This window comes from Heterodontus francisci, chromosome 37 (genome assembly GCF_036365525.1).
Source record: "Heterodontus francisci isolate sHetFra1 chromosome 37, sHetFra1.hap1, whole genome shotgun sequence".
NCBI lineage: Eukaryota > Metazoa > Chordata > Chondrichthyes > Heterodontiformes > Heterodontidae > Heterodontus > Heterodontus francisci.
Window position 1 is genome coordinate 12,341,441 of NC_090407.1, and position 20,430 is coordinate 12,361,870.

Consider the following 20,430-nt stretch of genomic DNA (forward strand, 5'->3'; position numbering starts at 1 on the left):
CCTCTGCTGGCTATTAATCTAATTAATCCCTGTCTAATTGACTATCTGTTTCTGCTCCCAACTTTATGAAAATAAATTATTGATTCATTCACGGGATGTGAGCATCACCTGTAAGGCCATCATTTATTGCCCATTTCTAATTGCCCTTGAGAAGATGATGATGAACAATATCCTGAACTACTGCAGTCGCCATTGCAATGGTGCTGATAGGGAGGAAGTCCCAGGTTTTTGACCCAGCGACATTGAAGCAACAGCAAATATATTTCCAAGTCAGGATGGTGTGTGACTTGAGGGGCACTTGGAAGAGTTGGTGTTCCCATGCACCTGCTGCCCTTGTCCTCGGTGGTAGAATTATATCTGATGGTTTTCAGTGTCAAGTTCTGTCTAGATATGCTTCTGTGAAGCACCTTGGGATGTTTTACTATGTTAAGCTATATAAATGCAAGTTGTTGTTGAGGGGCCTACATTTGAACTTAGTCTTTCTCTTTACAGTTGTTGACACACTTGCTGTAGAATTCTAGTTTTATTTCAGATTTCTGGCATTTGCAGTTTTTTCTCTTTATTTGTTAGAGTTAAAATCTTTATTTGTCTTTCTGTAAGCAGACAGGGTCTCTTATGACTTGAAAAGTATAACTTTATTCTCTGCCATGTATAAGTTAGTGAACTGCCAGTTTTATAATTAGTCTCGCATTATGAGAAATCGCTCAATACTGAATATATGGAATGACTGCCACTTCCCCTTTGAAGGCTTAAAAAAACACCCTATGACCTGACCAATGCACACAGGCTAAACTATCAGGTCAGATTTATTTACAGTTGAAATAACATATAGAAGCAAAAACTGATCGTAAATAGCACAAAACCTCATTGTATCAACCGGATCTGTTCACAGGGAATTAATAGCCAATTCATAGCGGGTAGCTTTCAACAATCTATTGGCAACTAAATGCTCCTTGGATGGAATCTGGATGGAATAACTGAATTCCATCTTTCATAGACCTTCAAGATGTGATGTTGTGCCACAATGATGTGAGTTCCATTTTGTTTATGGAGTTTCTGACTCCGATACCAGAACTAAAAACTTGCAGCCAGGACTGTGTTTTTGTACTGTGAGCCTTCTTTCGTGTGTAGCCATTTCTTTCAAAGTAAACAAGTAAACAGAGCTCTTTGCAGTCTTGACACATCGGTAGGTGAGATGGTACTGCTTTGAAACTGTGGCATCCTTTGCATAAGTCTCCCAGACTGGGTTTCACACTTGATCAAGAAATTGCAATCCCATCTGTCAAACCTGATACATTAGCATTTCAAGCGAACTGTTCCAACCACCAAAGTAAAGCTGGTGGCAGATTTCCTCCGGGTCTGAGGCTGAATGCCAGCATAAAAGGAGGAGAGAACAGACAAAAGCAGGTCACACCACCTGATTTTCTTTTTCAATGATGTTTGCACTGCAGTTCAGGATGAATTTCACCCTCACTGGGTCGCTGCTCAGGGAATTTCTGTTGGGCGCATGGGTTGAAGCAGGGAGTAGTTCTGTCTGCCACATTGAAGGCCTGGCATGAAGGAGCAGCGTCAGTGCGATGCATTAACCTCTGGATTTTCCCACTGCTCCCTTCTCCTTTGCTCCGAGGAATCTGGATGCTGGGAAGATACCAGTGTCCAGGTCACAGGAGTAGTGGGAGTGGTCCCAGGGTATGACCCAGACCTGCAAAGCTCCAGACGACTGCAGGCTTTTCCGATGAAATAGGCCCTCTTTATAAAAGAGGCTGACTTCTAGAACCCTTTGTATTTTAAGCCATGCTGAGATCCCCTGCCTCTGTGGGTTGAGTGACCACCACTGATTATTCAAATGACTCCTTGCGGCAGGGTCAGCAGCAGGTCAAAGTGTTGGGAGTAAATTCTGGCCCTCTGTACTGCTGCAGGCTCAGTAACAATGGCAATGGTCTTTTAGCTTGACTGTTTGTAACAGGGTGAGGGAGAATTCATCTCTGGAGCAAGTCGGAATGACAAGGCCACCTTGTCTCCTTGTTTTAAAGATGATATGGCTCCATCTTGTGGAACAGGTAACAATAGCAGGCATCGCCATTACAGTGTTACAAACTGAAGGATTAAAGAAAGAATCGCATTTATATAGCTCTTTTCACATCCTCAAGACACCCCTAAGCACTTTACAGCCAATAAATTATTTTTGAAGTGTAGTCGCTGTTGTAATCTAGCAAACATGGGGTAGCCAAGTTGGACACAGAAAGCTCCCACAAGCACCAATGTGATAATGACCAGATAATCTGTTTTGGAGCTGTTGCTTGAGAAACAAATATTGGCCAGGACAATGTATCTCGACAGATTTCTGATCTACAAGGGAGTAGAGGGTTATGGTGGGGGCAGTGGGAAAGTGGAGTTAAGGCCACAATCAGATCAGCCATTATCTTATTGAATGGTGGAGCAGGCTTGAGGGGTCAAATGGCCTATTTCTTATATTCTTATGTTATATAAAGATGGATAGTTCCCCCAGGTAACAAATAGGGAAATTGAGAGAGGCAAGCATCACTGCAGGCTCCAGAATAAGCAGAAGGAGGGCAGGCCAGGAGCAAGTTGTCTGCTCCCCAGAATGAACTGCATACTTTCCAACACAACAGCGGGCATGTAAAATGAAATCTACACTTTCAAACCATAAAGAGTGAGTTAAATTTCCAGTCTTATTCCTGAATATATGTATTTGAACACCATTCATTTGTATTAATTGCTTCCCTGAAGTAATTGCTGTTTAATGACCTTTTTAACACCGGATGGTGCTGTGCTCTGTTTCATTGATTTTTCTGATTAACAATGTAATATTACTATAATTAAGTTGTTATAATTATTCCAAAGTACCTTGTTCTAGTAAGTTATTACTGTCTTGTTCTTTGTTTTGTACTTGCTGGGGGAATCTCACCACCATGGGCCACGATCTATCACATGAAATGTTGGTGTGACCAGGTGTAACTGGTTGAGCTAATGGGTGACTCACTAACAGTTCATTTAAAGTCCATAATCCCAACCAATGTCTTGTTTGAGGAATACTGCAACACACGGCATCAAAGAATGGTGGGAACTTGTGACTCCCCTACAAAGTGAGCTACTGCTTTCAATCAATGTTGGTGAAGGCAGACGCTTGTCCACAGGCAGGAATTAAACTATAGGGCCAATATTTCTACTCAACAGGTGTACATTAATAGACCGCTTGTCACTTGCTGGGATACCTATGCCTCTGAGAATATTCCTTTGCTCCTTTTTGCTGGAGAGCAGAAAAGGGAGAAAGAATTGCAGCTCAGGCAACACTCCACAACCAGGCCATCCCCATGTCTAAGGTCGCCAAATCTGATTGGATGCATTCCAGAAGGTTTCATCACATGACCTCTCAGGGTCCTGTCACTGGTCGCCCTGCATGTCCATCTGAGCAGTGGACTTGTCTTCCAATGGTCAACTGGAAAGTGAACATACCACCCGATTGGATGATTCTTGGCTGTCAAACAGCCCTCTTTTCCTAGCTCCAATGTTTGAATAATGAATAAGCAAAACCATTCAAAGAAAATTCTTTAATGCCAGTATGACTTTTCTCCCAGGATGCCCGCAGAAGCGTGCGGGAGATTGATTTTTAATTGCGGGCAACTCCAGGACAGATCCTGGTGAGTTGGCAACCCTGCCTATGAGTGGGGAGTCCAAAGTCAAAAGGTGCATCAAGCTTGTTAAGGGGCTGCAGGTGAATAAATTAAATATATTATAAAGTACCATCATGCTGGAGACTGAAAGCTGTTGCTAAATTAATCAATTTGAACCTTTCAGTATTGAGCATATTTTGCATCCTGTAAGTTGGTAATGGTTTTTTGCTATATCACCTGTGTGGAAGAAGAAATACCTGCACTTATATAAGCATTTTAGTATATTAGCAAGAAAGATTGCAAAGCATTTTATGTAGAGAAACATGGCAGCCATTTTGCACACAGCAAGGTCTCGGAAGCAACCAATGAGACGAGGTTTTGGTTGAGGGAGGAATGTTGGCCAAGATATTGGGAGACCTTCTTTGGATAATACTGAGAGATCTTTAATATTCATCTGAGCAGGGGCATCAGTTTAATATCCCATCAGAAGAATGGCACCCTCTGTGGAGGAAGGTGTCAATATCTTAAGCCTGATTCTCTGACCTGTCAAGTGCATCCCTCTGCAGGGAGCTCAAGTCCCGGGGCAGAAGCTGGAGCCCTGTCACCCATTTGACCCCTTTAAGAATAGATAAGAGCTACTTGGACACGAAGTGCAGGGGACATTTCTAATAGCCTGCTCGCCCTGTTGATTTGTTATCTTGGCTGTTTACTGCACTCGCTGGGAAATAAACTGGGAATTTGAAGGGTTTTTTATTCACAAATGCTAATATTTATCCAATCAGTTGATTAAATTCCAGTGGTTTAGAAATGGATACAATTCAGCCAGGTTGCTCTGTAAAGCCCAGTGATTTGCAAAGTGTTTGTAGGAGTTCTCTTTGACAGCAAGAGATATGGTTTAGTAATTCACACAGCAAGTATCTGGAATGCATTGCCTGATCAAAGCAATGGAAGCAGATTCACTAGTAACATTCAACAGGCTGTTGGATAAATGCTTGAAAAGGAAAGTTTTGCGGGGCTATGGGCAAACAGCAAGGGACTGGGACTAATTGGATAGTTCTTTCAAAGAACTGCACTGGCATGATGGGCAGAATAGCCTCCTTCTGTGATGTATGATTCTTTAATTCTAGGTATCCCTGTTAACTAAGCAGGTTAATCTTCATCAAGCCATGTGGCGAAAGGCTTCTCACAGTAGCTGTGTGATGTCCTGTGGCAGGAGGTGAGAAACTCTGTCCACTTTACATGGGACAAAGGACACAGCTGCCAGCTGGCCCTGTATTGGGTGGTGAAGGAACCAGCTTGAGGGAGCAACCTACTGGATCTCATCCTTACTGTCACGGACACGTCTGCCAGGATAGGTCACTGGCAGAAATGCCAAACATATAGGGCAGGATTTTAGCCCCCATATAGAGGCAAGTACGGAGGTGGGTGGGTGAGAAAACTCGTGTCGTTGGCTGGTAGGCCAGTTTGCTTGCACCATCCGGCCCAGGCCATTTTCCCCGAGGTGGGATCGGCAACAGAAGGGCTACTTGGCTGCAAGGCCTGGGTAGCCTATAGAGGTAAGTAAATAGCTACTTAAGGCCAATTAGCAGGCCAGCTGGAATATTCCAGTCAGCCTGCGGACCCCCTGTGGCGTTGGGAACTAGCCCATTTGCCTGGAGGCGGCAGACCCGGGAGGGGGGGGGGGTGGGTGGGCAAGTACTCCAGGCAGGCATTGAGGCCTTCCCCACCTGCCTGGTCACAGCTGTGGCTACAGGCCACGCTGTGGGGGAGATCCCCCTTCACAATGATGGCCTGGCAGCTGTGGCCATTTTCTTATTTTAAAAAATGTAAAAGTTCCAGAGAGAGAGTCTCAAGTTGGAGGTGCCCTCTCTCTCTCTCTTACAAGAACTGCAGGCTGCGGCTCCTTCTGAGCTGCAGGGCCTCCTATTGGTCCTGCTGCTTCGAGAGCCCGCCCACCATCCTTAATTGGATGGTGAGCCCGCCCTCTGGCCATTAATTGGCCAATTCAGGGAAAATCACTGCAGGGTGACTTTCCCACACAGTGCAGGATCGTGACCCCTATTTGACCCCGAACATCCGGGTCCCAACCCAAAAGACAAAATCTTGCCCGAAGTTTTGTCTACACTCTGAAAGCAACACCCACCCCCGCCCCCTCTCCCCGCCAACCCCCCCCCCCCCCCCCCACCCATTTGTGTTCTGTGGCACTAACACTGTGGACAGAATAAGGACTGATCTGACAATCCCAAACTGGGTACTGTGGGTCATCAACAGAACTGTTCTGATGAAGGGTCACTGACCTGAAACGGTAACTCTGTTTCTGTCTCCACAGATGCTGCCAGACCTGCTGAGTATTTCCAGGACTTTCTGTTTTTATTTCAGATTTCCAGCATCTGCAGTATTTTGCTTTTATACCTTGGAATAAGTTATGAATCTAGTGAAGTTAATATGCAGTGCTACCTGTCGCTAAAGCAAAAGCTGCAGGTTAGAGACGGGCTAAATGGTCCCAAAATTCTTGAGGCCTATTATATCCATTTGAGACTGTTTGTGGACAACTAGCTAACTAACAGGAGAAGGCTCCCTGAAATCCCCATCCTCAACTATGGTGGAACCCAGCACTTGAGTGCAGGCGATAAGTATTTGTAAACATCTGCAGCCAAACCTGTCAAGTAGGTGATCAATCAGCCTCCTTCTGCTGTCCTTACTTTCATAGATATCAGTGTCTAGCCAATTCTGTTCACCCCACTGAACATCATCAATAGTGTCATCAGGCAACGTCTACCTTTCAACAATCTGCTCACCAATGTTGCACCAGAACCACTTGGCTCCAGACCTCATGACAACATTGATCCAGACATAAACGCAAGAAGTGAATGCCAGCGGATTAGTGAGGGTAGTAACCATTGACACCAAGGCAGTATTCAACCAAGTATGGCACAAATGAGACCTAGCAAAGATGAAGTCAATAGGGGTCAAAGAGAAAGCCCTTCAGTGACTAGAGTCATACCTGAGACAAAGAGCGATTTGGTTGTGGTGTCGTAAGCCAGTCATCACAGCCCCAAGATTTCACTGGAGGGGCTCCTCAGGGAAGCTTCCAAACATCTTCAGCTGCTTCAATAACCTTCCCTCTGTGATAATGTTAAGGGATGGGCAATAAATGTACCCTTGCCAATGTAAACCTGCATCCTGTGGACAAATGAAAAAATAAAGTTGGCAAAGCAAATGTTGACAAATTATTCACTGCGGTAAGCAGTTCAAAATTCAGAAAACACAAACTTAAAAAAGGAAGTTATCTTTAACCAGAGAAATCAGTTTCAAGTTTCCTTTTTACAGAGTTTGGTAGAAATGTGGAATAATTTACCAGAATAGGACATTGAAGCAGAGTGTATAAAGAGGCAATTGGAAGTCCAACTCCAGAGACTTGAACACAAAATCTAGGCTGACACCCCAGTGCAGTACGGTGGGAGTGCTGCACTATTGGAGGTGTCGTCTTTTGGGTGAGACGTTAAAGCTAGGCCATGTCTGCCGTCTCAAGTGGATGTTAAAGATCCCGTGGCACAATTTTGAGGAAGAACAGGTGAGTTCTCCCAGGCCAATATTTATCCCTCACTGAAACAGGTTATTTGGTCATTGTCACATTGCTGTTTGTGGGAGCTTGTTTTGCACAAGTTGGCTGTTGCATTTCCTACATCACGACAGTGACTACACTTCAAAAGTACTTCATTGGCTGTAACACGTTTAGGAGCGTCCTGAGGTTGTGCAAGGTGCTATATAAATGCAAGTTCTTTCTTGAGAGGTAATGGATTGAGGGCTAAGGTGTGGAGAGGGTTGGATGGGCTGATCTATAATAAATTGATCAGCTTGTTGGGCCTAATGACATTCTAGTCTATGAAAGGCAACAGTTGGCACTGTGAGTATGAAAAACACAGCAAAACTTGTGGCAAAGATAGGAATGTGACAAGGATGTGATTGCACTGGAGAGGGTGCAGAGGAGATTCACCAGGATATTGCCTGGGCTGGAGCATTTCAGCTATGAAGTGAGACTGGATAGGCTAGGGTTGTTTTCCTTAGAGCAGAGAAGGCTGAGGGGGGACCTGATTGAGGTATACAAAATTATGAGGGGCATAGATGGGAATAAACTTTTTCCCTTAGCGGAGGTCTCAATAGCCATGGGGGATAGATTTAAAGTAAAGGGCAGGAGGTTTAGAGAGGATTTGAGGAAAGATTTTTCACCCAGTGGGTGGTTGGAATCTGGAACGCACTGCCTGAAGGGGTGGTAGAGGCAGGAACACTCTTAACATTTAAGAAGTATTTAGATGAGCACTTGAAACGCCATAGCATACAAGGCTACGGGCCAAGTGCTGGAAATTGGGATTAGTGTTTGATGGCCGGAACGTACACGATGGGCCTAAGGGCCTGTTTCTGTGTCGTATAACTCTATGACTCTAATTTAGGCACTCATAGGAAGAGGAAGTTAAGACTGGATTCTAATGCTTTGTTTTGCATCACCCCTAACGCATACGTGACCATGGAAACACTCTCTCTGCAGGGACCAGCCTGCATTAATGTTTTATCTTTTTCACAAACTGTTCTTGGAGATTGAACAACCCCATCCTCTGTTTCAGACAGCATTCCCAACCAGTTCCCAATGCAATGTGTCTGTCTAGGAGAGGTAAGTGTGTGTAAAATTGACAGAGGCTAATTTCTGCTTTGAGACTGTGATGTTGAATAAACATGCAGCGTGAGTCTAGAATTCAGATATTAATGCTGTACATCTTCTTTCTTTAGCTATGGTTTTATTTTAGGAATTGGCTGGCAGCTCTGCCTTCGGGTAGGCTGCTGGATTGAGCTTCCTGCAGCAGGAGACTTGATATCTGGGTTTCTTTTCCTGAAATGATTTCTACATAGAATTTTCTTTTTCTCTTTTTTTTTTCCCTAGTTCGGCCGCTTGAGCAGAATGAAAACGTTTTCTCTCAGAAGCAGGTAGGAGCTGTGCTGATTGGCTTTATATAGTTTGCATTCAGTTTTCTTCCCCTGCCTCACCGGCAGGCATTGACTCAGGAGAGAACGGCTTTAGGATCCATTGTATGACTTGAGCAGTCAGTCTAGGCGGAACCCAGTACCTTTCTTCGGGTGCGGTGTTAAACGCAAATTCCACTTTCAGTTGCTGACCCTGCTGAAATTTCTGGGATTGGGAGAAGCTGGGGGGGTGGGTGTTAGAGGGGGGAGTGATATGTTACTTTGGCAAAAGGCCTATAGAGGGTTGAAAAGCATGGCGAGTCTGGATGAGGACTGTCAGCTCAGAGTGAAGGGCGGGTCGGATGGTGGGGGAGGAGGAGTATTGGGTGGGGGGGGGGAGTGTCGGGTGTGGGTGGGGATGTCTGGTGGGGGTGAGGGAGGAAGTGTTGGATGGGGGTGGGGGGGAGAGATGGGTCGGATGATGGGTGGGGAGGGGAGGGAGTATCTGGTCGGGTGGGGGTGGGGAGGGGGAGTATCGGGTGGGGGGGTAGAGTCAGGTGGGGGTGGGGAGGGGAGTGCCGGGTTGGGTGGGGAGGGGAGTGAGAATCTGATCGGGTGGGTTGGTGTCGGGGATGGGGGTGAAGAGTCGGGTGGGGAGGGGAAGAGAAGAGTCACATGGGGGAGTGTAGGATGGGGGGGGGAGAGTCAGGTGGGAGTAGGGAGTGGAGGGTCGGGTGAGGGTGGCGGGGGGAGGGAGGGGATGGGGAGGGGAGGGAGTATCGGGTCGGGTGGGAGTGAGGATTGTGAAGTGTTGGGGACGATATGGGATTGAATGAAAATTTTTAAATGTTGTGAGTTTTTTTCTGCATTGAGCCTACATCCAACCTGGAGCCATAGTTGGGCCCCATTTCTGCCCACAGACGGTGTGATCAGACCAACCTCCAGCACTCATACATAGGATCCCATCAAGGGCTCATGACGCAGTTACTTCCAATGTACAGAGTCCTTGCTCCAGGTACCACCCTGTCCTACACCGGTACCCATGTAGGTGGAGTCTCTGCCCCTAACAGGCCAACCCAGAAAGTGCAAAGGTAGGCCAGGACCCAGTCTGTCTAAGTCCTGACCCAAAACCCTGTCTGTCCAAGTCTATCTGGTGATGTCTCTCTAGAACTAGAGCAGGAAGGGCCAGGGATTGTTAGGGACCTGACATCAGTAGTTGGAGAGCAGGGAGTTCTTTCAGTGTCCGACCAGAATTCCTCACTCAATTCACACCAAACAGGAATAGATTAATTCATCTGATTGTGCACAGCAAAACCTCACAAAATATCTGTGAATTCATCTACGTGACAACAATTATTTTCAAAGTAATTCGTTGTCAGAAGCCTGCAATGGCATTTCTGAGATTTGATAAGGCACTGTGTAATTGTCGGTTGGGTTTTCCTTTATTTGAATATGGTTCCACTGGGTCAGAAAACCCCTCCCGCCCCTCTCCCATCATTCCCATTTTTCAGGGTTGAACATGCCCGGCAAGTATGAGCAGACTATTCGACCACGGAGAGCATCAGAGTTGAGCCTGATCCTGTCTTTAGTCAATGAGCACACACATACACATATACACACAAACACACACACACAAATAACATACACTCATACACAAGCATAACACACACACACAAATACTCAGACATGCACATATACAGAAACATAACATACACAAACAGCACACATGCACACGCACACACACACGTGTGCAATGAGGGGCAAGGAGAGTCAGTCGGCAATCAGGAGTGGCTAATATTTCTCCCTATCCTCCAGGGGCACTGAAGCCAATTATAGTGCTCCCACTGAAATTAGCCAAATCAGCACAGACTGGGGATCAAGATATGTGTTCATGCAACATCAGACGGTGCCTTCTACTCATTAAGGCTTTGAGGAAAACTCATGGGAACAAGATTAGGCCATTCAGCCCCACGAGCCTGTTCCACCATTCAATGACTCTGTGTCATTTTTAATACTTTTTTTTTTAATGCTCAGGTGATGGTGATATAACATTTCTGTGCAGCATTCCTACGTGTGGGATGAAGAGGCTCGGGGCTCCATTGACTATCTTCTCGCTGGAACAGATTCAATCCTAGGATGCCTTTGCTCGCCAGCAGACTTGCTCACAATCTGCGACAGGTCCCATGCAATGGGAGTTCCACGATCCGCCATGAGTGAGAACACAGATGAGCAGAGCTTGTACAACAATGCGTTGGCTTGGCTGATCTGTTCGGGAGTGTCTCTGCTGGCCAACACCTGGGGGATCCTGAGCATCAGTGCCAAGCAGAAGAAATGGAAACCACTGGAATTCCTCATCTGCACCCTGGCCGGGACACACATTCTTAACGTAGGCATCCCCATCACCATGTACTCAGTCATCCAGCTTAGGAGGCAACACTCGGACTATGAATGGAACGAGGGGCTGTGCAAAGTGTTTGTCTCCACTTTCTACACACTGACCCTGGTGACTTGCTTCTCTGTGACCTCTCTGTCCTATCACCGTATGTGGATGGTGCGGTGGCCAGTGAATTACAGGTAAGGGAGTGGGAGAGGATGCGTAGAATATCAGTGACTGTGGCCAAGGGGCTTCCTCATGGCTTTAGCTGCTCTGCGCTTTCCCTGACTTTGCTCGAAATCCTGTACATGAGGGATCTCTGTCCACTGGAGTTAGAGCAGTGGAGTGGCAGAAGTTCCAAGGAAATTCCTGGCCTATGTGCCTCTACGTAGCTCGTTCTGCACCTTATCATATGATGGATCTCTGGGCAGTGAATTAACTGCAAAGTAGTTCCTTGAACTTGGAGTAAGGGATCCCGTGAGTCACCAAAATGCATGTTATCCCCTGTAATCTTTTCCCCATTTCTCCGGAAGATGCTGACACATGCTGGGATTCAGATCCACAGGGACTGGCTTCCTGATATTGCACTCAAATGGCTATGTTTCAAGTTTGAGCTTTCTGAGTACTCCATGTTTCTTGAACCTCTGCAGTCTGTGCAGTGAGAGTTCTCCCACAGTGCTGTAAATAGTGAGTTGGAGTTTTTACTTGCTTTAAATACTCTTCCTTTTAAGGGTTATCTAATTCCCTCTCAAATCCCTGGGTTATTATTTAAAAAAAAAGTAGACTACATTCTAATGTAATACATAGATCTAACTTTATCCAATTTATTATTTATTTGCTATTATTCAGTGTCTATATATGTCAAATTCCAAACCTGTACTTGCCAGCCCATTAAAGTGACTGGGCAGAAAATCACAGGTTACCAAGCACCAAAACAGAATTTCTATCCCACTCCCTCTCTTGTTATTGCTGTACGTAGCTATCTGTCAATAATATACTATAAAGGGGAGCTTATCAGTTCATCTCTGGGTTTGAGTCCCAAATGAGGGCTTGACTGCAGAATCGAGTTTAATACTCCGGTGTAGTACTGAGGGAATGTCATCGTTTGGAGAAGATCTTAATTTGTGTCACAGTCTGTTTGGAGGGGAGTGTTCAAGTTGCAACAGGAAAATGGCAGTGCATGTGTTTTGGAAAGGATGAGATTGAGGTAGATTAAAGGGCCTTGTTCATTTAAGCCTATCCAATTTAGTCGATTCTAATTGCTAAAATATCCCCAAAGATGGGTACTTAACTTCACTGTGGGAGCTATCTCCATTTTAGTACTAGCTTTGTTCTTCAACTATGACTGTGTTGTGGATGCAACTTGTTTCTGTAGCAACTGAGCATTTATTTTAGTTTGTGATGCGAAGTCTGTAATGTATGTGGCCAAATTCTATGCCATTCCACTAGCAGATTGCAGACCTAACATTATATTCTCGTCCCAAGTGAGGTACCAGTCAGATAATTCTTTAAGCAGTATTCCACACAATGTTTCATATAGAGGACATTTCTGTTCACTTGATGCAATAAATCAGCGTTGAAAAGAAGTGAAAGTTGCCCATGGCCATTTCTTGATCAAGGGCTGACCATAGTGGGAGTGCCCATTTCTCTTCCATTAGTCTGGTGGACAGAATGTTCCAACTCCTGCTGTTTTTTCCCCTGGGGAAATTATTTATCTGGTGGTTGGACTGGACCCCACTGAACGTGAGTCCCTTCCTCAACTGACGAACTCATGTCGGAGCTTTTGGTGGGATAGGGATTGTGAGTGTAAGATGAAAATGGAAATGAAAGTTGGGAGACCTGTAAAATGAGCTTCTGATTCATTGACGTCCAGTGACCAAAGCTATGGTGGTTAGTCTGGGAATTTGAATTCCATTTTAAGCTTCTGGAAATCCAAAAGATAAAATCCCAACTGGTTTACTATTTTTTATTTTAGGGAAGGAAACCTGATTTCCTCTCTGTGACTCCAGTCCCACACCAACATGGTTGGCTCTTAACTGCCCTGGGAATTGGCCCAGCAACTATTCAGTTGTGTCAGATTGTTATAAAGAACAGACTGCAGCAGTTTAAGACATAGGCCTATCACTATCTTTTCAAGTGCAGCTGGGATGGGCAATAAATACTAGCCTTGCTGGCAATTTCCACAGCCTGAGAATGAATTAAAACAAAAAAGTCTGCTTCAAAATCCAACTGTCTAATCACTGCCTCCTTGTCATACCCCATGATACATCCCTGCTTCTTCATTCTGCTGGCCGTAGCACAGAAAACACTCTGGAAATCGTCAGAGTTCTTATATCAACCACCATTTTGTGCTGCTCTTTCCTTTGGCCATTTTAAGTTCTCACTTTCTGACCCAGACTTTGGTTTGCCAACCCTCCAGGATTGCCCTGGAGGTTCTAGGAATTGAAAATTTAATATCCTCAACACTGCCAAACCCAGCAGAACATTCATTAGGGGCATTATAAAAATGTTTTTTTTTTTCATTCTTTGAACACTTTTGTTTATTAGTTGTAGAAATGGTTGGGGGAAGGAGATGGAAGACTGTTTTGAGTATACAAGACTGTTGGAGGAAGGAGGGAGGCCTTGTGATGAAACTTCCAGGAATATGTTCAATTGGAGTTGGCAACCCTATCCATACTTCATGGCAGCATTTACCTTCCATCCTTGCCAGCTGATTGTCATACCAGCCTTGTCAGAACATAGCACCTTTCCCACACATGTGAGGTTTATGTGTTGTTGCTTCCCCCAAGAGTTAGCTTGCAGCTGAGCTGTTACGTGTCTGCTCATTAACAGCTGAGGTACAGCGCACCCATATTTAATTGCTAATCTGGCTTATGAATAATAGAACAAGGAGTGTGTCTGAATAATTTGCATTTTAATTTGTATGGGTGGGAGGAGCCAACCATGAATATTTTATTCAACCCTGAGGCACATGGTAATGAATAATTAATTCAGTGTCTTGAAATGCTAAACACAGGAGAACAAAGCTAACATAAAGTTATTAACAACACTTGAAGAGTTTTATGTAGGGACTAGGCCAGCACTTAGAGAAAAGTAGATACTAAGTAGGTTTTTGTGTATGTAAACATGAGCCTCATTAGGAACCTGCAACTCACAACCACTGTGTGTCCCCAATTTGTTTGCTAATTTTCTCTGCACCTCTCCTCAAGGCTATGATTCCTTGCCTGGGTAAAGTTCCACCGGTGCTAATCGTCCACTCAAAATGACCATACCTCATATGTGAGCCAACACAGTGATTTTCAACAGGTTATTCAAACATGGGGAGTGTCACAGAAAAGCCTGTTGGTGTCTACATGCATGCACGTGTGTGTGTATATATCATGTGTGTGTGTGTGTGTGCCTGTGTGTATGTAATATATAAATATATATTCTCTATTATACCCATTCCTGATCTGGCTTCCAACTCAACACTGAGCAGACAAATTAACCCTAAGGTCTTCTTTGTCTGTTCACTTGCAAACAAGACTCTTGCCACTCATGAGCTTATTATAGATCATGGCCTGAATGGAAACTTGACTTCTGGGTGATAACTTCTTGCTCTTCACTTGGCTACACCTTCCACCACCTGCCCAGCCCCAAATGCATGATGGCAGTCTGGCCCTTATCACCAAATGTCACCTTGGTCTGTTCCTCTACATCCTCTTGAATCTCCTTTCTAATCTTTGTTCTTTTCCACCCACCCCCCTCTCCCCCCCCAAACCCTACCATTTATCACCGAGATATCCTCATGCCTTTCCTTCTTTAGCCTCTGCACCCAGTAATTTTTCACGCTCCTGTAATTTCAACCTCCACCTCAACTCACCTTTCTCTCTCTCCTATGAATTCACTGCCCTCCCTTAAGCTCTTCCTCCATTCAAATTCTCACTCATATTCACAGCAACATCCTTGACATTGCCATATTATGTGGCCTTTCTAGTCCCATTGTCTCATTCATAGACAAGGCCATCTCTAATCACTTACTGTATACCTTGCCACGTACATCCCTTTTCCAAACCCACTTCCATTTGTGTTCATCCCAGAAAATAAATCTTTCCCAAGGTACTTCCAAACTTCCAACAGTCTAGCCTTTAGTCCTCAATTCACCACAATACTTCTGCGGCTATTGATCTGCACAATCCCAATCTCCCCCCCCCCCCCCCCCCAGTCCCCAGTAAAAGCTTACTCGCTCCCATACTCATCGTTTCCTCAGTATGGCCCCCATCTCTACTCCTTTAAGGCCAAGAGGCACAGACTTGAACATGCATGGCGCACAACTGGTTTAACCCTTTGACGTCAGATCTGACATAAACACATCACAGAATAATACAGTGCAGAAGAGGCCCTTCGGCCCATCGAGTCTGCACCGATGTGTTAAAGACACCTGACCTGTCTCCCTAATCCATTTGCCAGCACTTGGCCCATAGCCTTGAATGTTATAATGTGCCAAGTGCTCATCCAGGTACTTTTTTAAAGGATGTGAGGCAACCTGCCTCTACCACCCTCCCAGTCAGGGCATTCCAGACCGTCACCACCCTCTGGGTAAAAAATGTTCTTCCTTAAACCTCCCGCCCCTCACCTTAAACTTGTGACCCCTCATAACTGACCCTTAAACTAAGGGAACAGCTGCTCCCTATCCACCCTGTCCATGCCCTTCATAATCTTGTACACCTCGATCAGGTCACCCCTCAGTCTTCTCTGCTCCAGCGAAAACAACCCAAGCCTATTCAACCTCTCTTCATAGCTTAAATGTTCCATCCCAGGCAACATCCTGGTGTATCACCTCTGCACCCCCTTCAGTGCAATCACATCCTTCGAATAATGTGGCGACCAGAATTGCACACAGTACTCCAGCTGTGGCCTTACCAAAGTTCTGTACAACTCCGACATGACCTCCCTGCTTTTGTAATCTATGCCTCTATTGATAAAGGCAAGTGTCCCATATGCCTTTTTCACCACCCTATTAACCTGCCTTCCTGCCTTCAGAGATCTATGGACAAACACGCCAAGGTCCCTTTGTTCCTCGGAACTTCCCAGCGTTAGGCCATTCATTGAATACTTCCATGTCACATTACTCCTTCCAACGTGTATCATCTCACACTTTTCAGGGTTAAATTCCATCTGCCACGTTTCTGCCCATTTGACCATCCCGTCAATATCTTCCTGTAACCCAAGACACTCCACCTCACTGTTAACCACTCGGCCAATCTTTGTGTCATCCGCGAACTTACTGATCCTACCCCCCACATAGTCATCTATGTCGTTTATATAAATGTCAAACAATAGGGGACCCAGCATAGATCCCTGTGGTACGCCACTGGACACTGGCTTCCAGTCACTAAAACAGCCGTCTGTCATCACTCTCTGTCTCCTACAGCTAAGCCAATTTTGAATCCACCTTATCAAGTTACCCTGTATCCCATGTGCATTTGCTTTCTTGATAAGTCTCCCATGTGGGACCTTGTCAAAGGCTTTGCTGAAATCCATGTAAACTACATCAACTGCACTACCCTCATCTACACACCTGGTCACATGCTCAAAAAATTCAATCAAATTTGTTAGGCATGACCTCCCTCTGACAAAGCCATGCTGACTATTCCTAATCAAATTTTGCCTCTCCAAGTGGAGATAGATTGTCTCCTTCAGAATTTTCTCCAATAGTTTCCCTACCACTAACGTGAGACTCACTGGTCTGTAGTCGCCTGGCTTATCTCTACAACCTTTTCTTAAATAGTGGGCCCACATTAGCTGTTCTCCAGTCCTCTGGCACCTCCCCCATGGCCAGAGAGGAATTAAAAATTTGGGTCAGAGCCCCTGCAATCTCCACCTTTGCCTCCCACAGCATCCTGGGACACAAATCGTCTGGACCTGGAAATTTGTCCACTTTTAAGCCTGCCAAAACCTCCAATACCTTGTCACTCCCTATGACAATTTGCTCAAGAACTTCACAGTCTCTCTCTCTCAGTTCCATATCTACATCCTCATTCTCTTGGGTGAAGACAGATGTGAAGTATTCGTTCAACACCCTATCAATGTCCTCCTGGCTCCACCCACAGATTTCCCCTTTGGTCCCTAATGGGTCCTACTCTTTCCCTGGTTATCCTCTTCCCATTGATATACTTATGGAATATCTTGGGATTTTCCCTACTTTTACCAGCCAGAGCTTTCTCATATCCCCTCTTTGCTCTCCTAATTGCTTTCTTAAGCTCCATCCTACACTTTCTGTACTCCACTAATGCTTCCATTGATTTGCTCTCCTTGTATTTGCTAAAAGCCTCTCTTTTCTTTCCCATCGTACCCTGAATGTTTCTGGTCATCCATGGTTCTCTGGGCTTGTTGCTCCGATCTATTAACCTAGAGTGAACATGTTGGGCCTGTACCCTCCCCATTTCCTTTTTGAATGGCCCCCACTGCTCTTCTGTAGATTTCCCAACAAGTAACTCTTTCCAGTCTACCTTGGCCAGATCCTGCCTTATTTTACTAAAATTCGCTCTCCCCCAATTCAAAACCTTTTTTTGCAACTTGTCTATTTCTTTCTCCATAACATGCTTAAATTGTGCCATGTTTTGGTCGCTATCACCAAAATGCGCCCCCACCAACACATCAACCACCTGTCCGGCTTCATTCCCCAGAATTAGGTCCAGCACTGCACCCTCCCTTGTTGGATCCGCTACATATTGAGCTAAAAAGTTCTCCTGTATACATTTTAAGAACTCCACTCCATCTAAACCCTTAACACGATGACGATCCCAATTAATGTTGGGAAAGTTGAAATCACCTAATATAATTACCCTATTATTTTTACACACCTCTGCGAATTGCGCACATATTTGCTCCTCAATTTCCCGCTGACTATCTGGGGGTCTATAATAATCACCTAGCAATGTGGCTGTCCTTTTTTTTTCCTAAACTCTACCCATAAAGCTTAATTTGATGCCCCCTCCAAGATATCATCTCTCCTTACTGCGGTAACTGACTCCTTAACTAATATTGCAATGCCCCCTCCTCTTTTACCCCCTCCTCTGTCTTGCTTGAAGATTCTATATCCCGGGATCTTGAGCTGCCAATCCTGCCCCTCCCTCAACCATGTCTCCGTGATGGCTACTATATCACAATTCCACGTGTCAATCCTTGCCCTTAACTCATTCGTTTTACCTGTAATACTCCTGGCATTAAAGTAGAGGCCATCCATCCTGGTCTTACTCCCTTGAAACTTACTTCCGCTGTATTCCCTCTGACTTGTTTGCTTTCCTGTGTTTAGCTGTGTCCCTATTCTGCTAGGAGTCTGCATCCCCTCCCCCTGCCAAATTAGTTTAAACTCCTCCCAACAGCACTAGCAAACCCACCAGCAAGGATGTTAGTCCTCCTCTGGTTCAGATGTAGACGGTCCTGCTTGTACAGGTCCCACCTCCCCCAGAAAAGGTCCCAATGGTCCAGGAATCTAAAACCCTCCCTCCTGCACCAACTCTTAAGCCACGCATTCATCTGAGCTATTCTCCTATTTCTATACTCGCTAGCACGTGGCACTGGGCGTAATCCAGAGATTACAACCTGAGAGGTCCTGCTTTTTAGTCTACTGCCTAACTTGATGCATGATCTCATCCCTCTTTCTACCTATGTCATTAGTACCAACATGTACCATGACCTCTGCCTTATCACCCTCCCCCTTCAGGATGCCCTGCAGCCGTTCAGTGACATCCCGGACCCTGGCACCAGGGAGGCAACACACCATCCTGGAGTCACATTGACGGCCACAGTAGCGCCTATCTGTTCCCCTGACTATAGAATCCCCTATTACTATTGCTCTTCCTCTCTTTCCCCCTTCCTGTACAGACAGGCTGCTTGTGGTATTTTTTATTTATTTATTTTTATTTATTTTTATTTAGAGATACAGCACTGAAACAGGCCCTTCGGCCCACCGAGTCTGTGCCGACCAACAACCACCCATTTATGCTAACCCTACAGTAATCCCATATTCCCTATCTACACTAGGGGCAATTTATAACAGCCAATTTACCTATCACCTGCAAGTCTTTGGATGTGGGAGGAAAGCGGAGCACCCGGAGAAAACCCACGCAGACACAGGGAGAACTTGCAAACTCCGCACAGGCAGTACCCAGAATCGAACCCAGGTCCCTGGAGCTGTGAGGCTGCGGTGCTAACCACTGCGCCACTGTGCCGCCCCTGGTGCCAGGAGCTTGGCTCTGTCCACACTTCCTGGAGGAGCCAGCCTCATCAGCCTCCAAAATGGAATACCGATTTGCAAGCAGGACCCCAGGGGACTCCTGAACTATCTGCCTGTTTCTCTAGGACTGCCTGGTGGTCACCCATTCCCTTCCTTCCTCAACTCCTTCAGCTGCGGCGTAACCACCTCTCTAAACTTGCTATCCACGATGCTCTCAGACCCGCGGATGCTCCACAATGTTTCCAGCCGCCATTCCAGCTCTGAAACCCGAGCTTCCAGGAGCTGCAGCTGGACACACTTCCTGCACACATGCTAGTCCCAGGGACTGGAAATGTCCCAGGATTCCCACATGCAGCAAGAGGAGCAAACCACGACTTTAAGCTCACCAGTCAGCTGTGCTCTTTGGAAACTCTCGGCTCCCCTCACGCTCTTTGAGAACAGGTAGGAAATGAAAGGAGCTCCTCGCTCCCTCCTCACCGAACTCCCTCAGTCACAAAACTCCCACTTTAGCACTCTAATGCAGCCCCAAGTCAGCACTCCAGTGCTAATAAGCACTATCGGGCCTTCTCTCTCTGCCAAAACGTTTGTCACAGCAGAATTATCTTGGAATGTAAAGGTAAACCCCGGCTTCTTTTCCTAATACTAACCATCTACATAAACCCCTCTCCACTGACTCCTTCAACCTCAACTTCAACAATAAGCTCATCTTGTCCAGGAGACCCAACACCTTCTCTCACGACTCTATTCCCAGTAAACTGCTGACCACCTAACTTTCCTTTCTGGCCCCCATGCTAGCTGGTATTGTAAATTTTCCCCATTCCACAGGTACTTTCAGCTCCCTTTCATATCTTCTGCCATCACCCCACTGCTCAAATAGCCCACCAGTAACCATTTTGTCCTTGCAAACTGCCTCCCGATTTCTACCCTCCCTTTCCTCATCAAAATCCTTGAATGTGCTGTCACCTTCCAAAAATCTGTGGCTATCTTTCCCACAGCTTCATGTTTGAACCTTTCCAATTAGGTTTCTGCCCCTGCCTCAGCACTGAAATGTCCCTTGTCAATCACAAAAGGTAATCTCTGTGACTCTGACCATGGCGTACTATTTCTCCTCATTCTTTTCGATCTGTCTGCAGCCTTTGTTACTGTCATCCACACCATCCTCCTCCAATGCCTCTTCTCTGTCATCCAGTTGAGTGGAGCGACCCTCACTTGTTCCACTCTTACTCTATCCAGCTGTAACCAGA

General features: G+C 45.6%; 1 protein-coding gene across 4 annotated transcripts in view; it reads left to right on the top strand.

Moving 5' to 3' along the window:
• LOC137352068 (probable G-protein coupled receptor 153) overlaps positions 1 to 20,430 on the top strand; it is a 117,955-nt gene that overhangs the window by 57,115 nt on the left and 40,410 nt on the right. For 3 of the 4 annotated variants that reach the window (XM_068017122.1, XM_068017120.1, XM_068017121.1), the window contains exons 2-3: positions 8,572 to 8,615; positions 10,626 to 11,165. In XM_068017122.1, coding sequence (XP_067873223.1) covers positions 10,780 to 11,165 — 386 coding nt within the window. In that variant the 5' untranslated portion in view covers positions 8,572 to 8,615; positions 10,626 to 10,779. Of the gene's footprint in view, positions 1 to 1,006; positions 1,030 to 8,571; positions 8,616 to 10,625; positions 11,166 to 20,430 lie in introns of those variants that run through there. The other variant, XM_068017123.1, reaches the window with a different exon arrangement.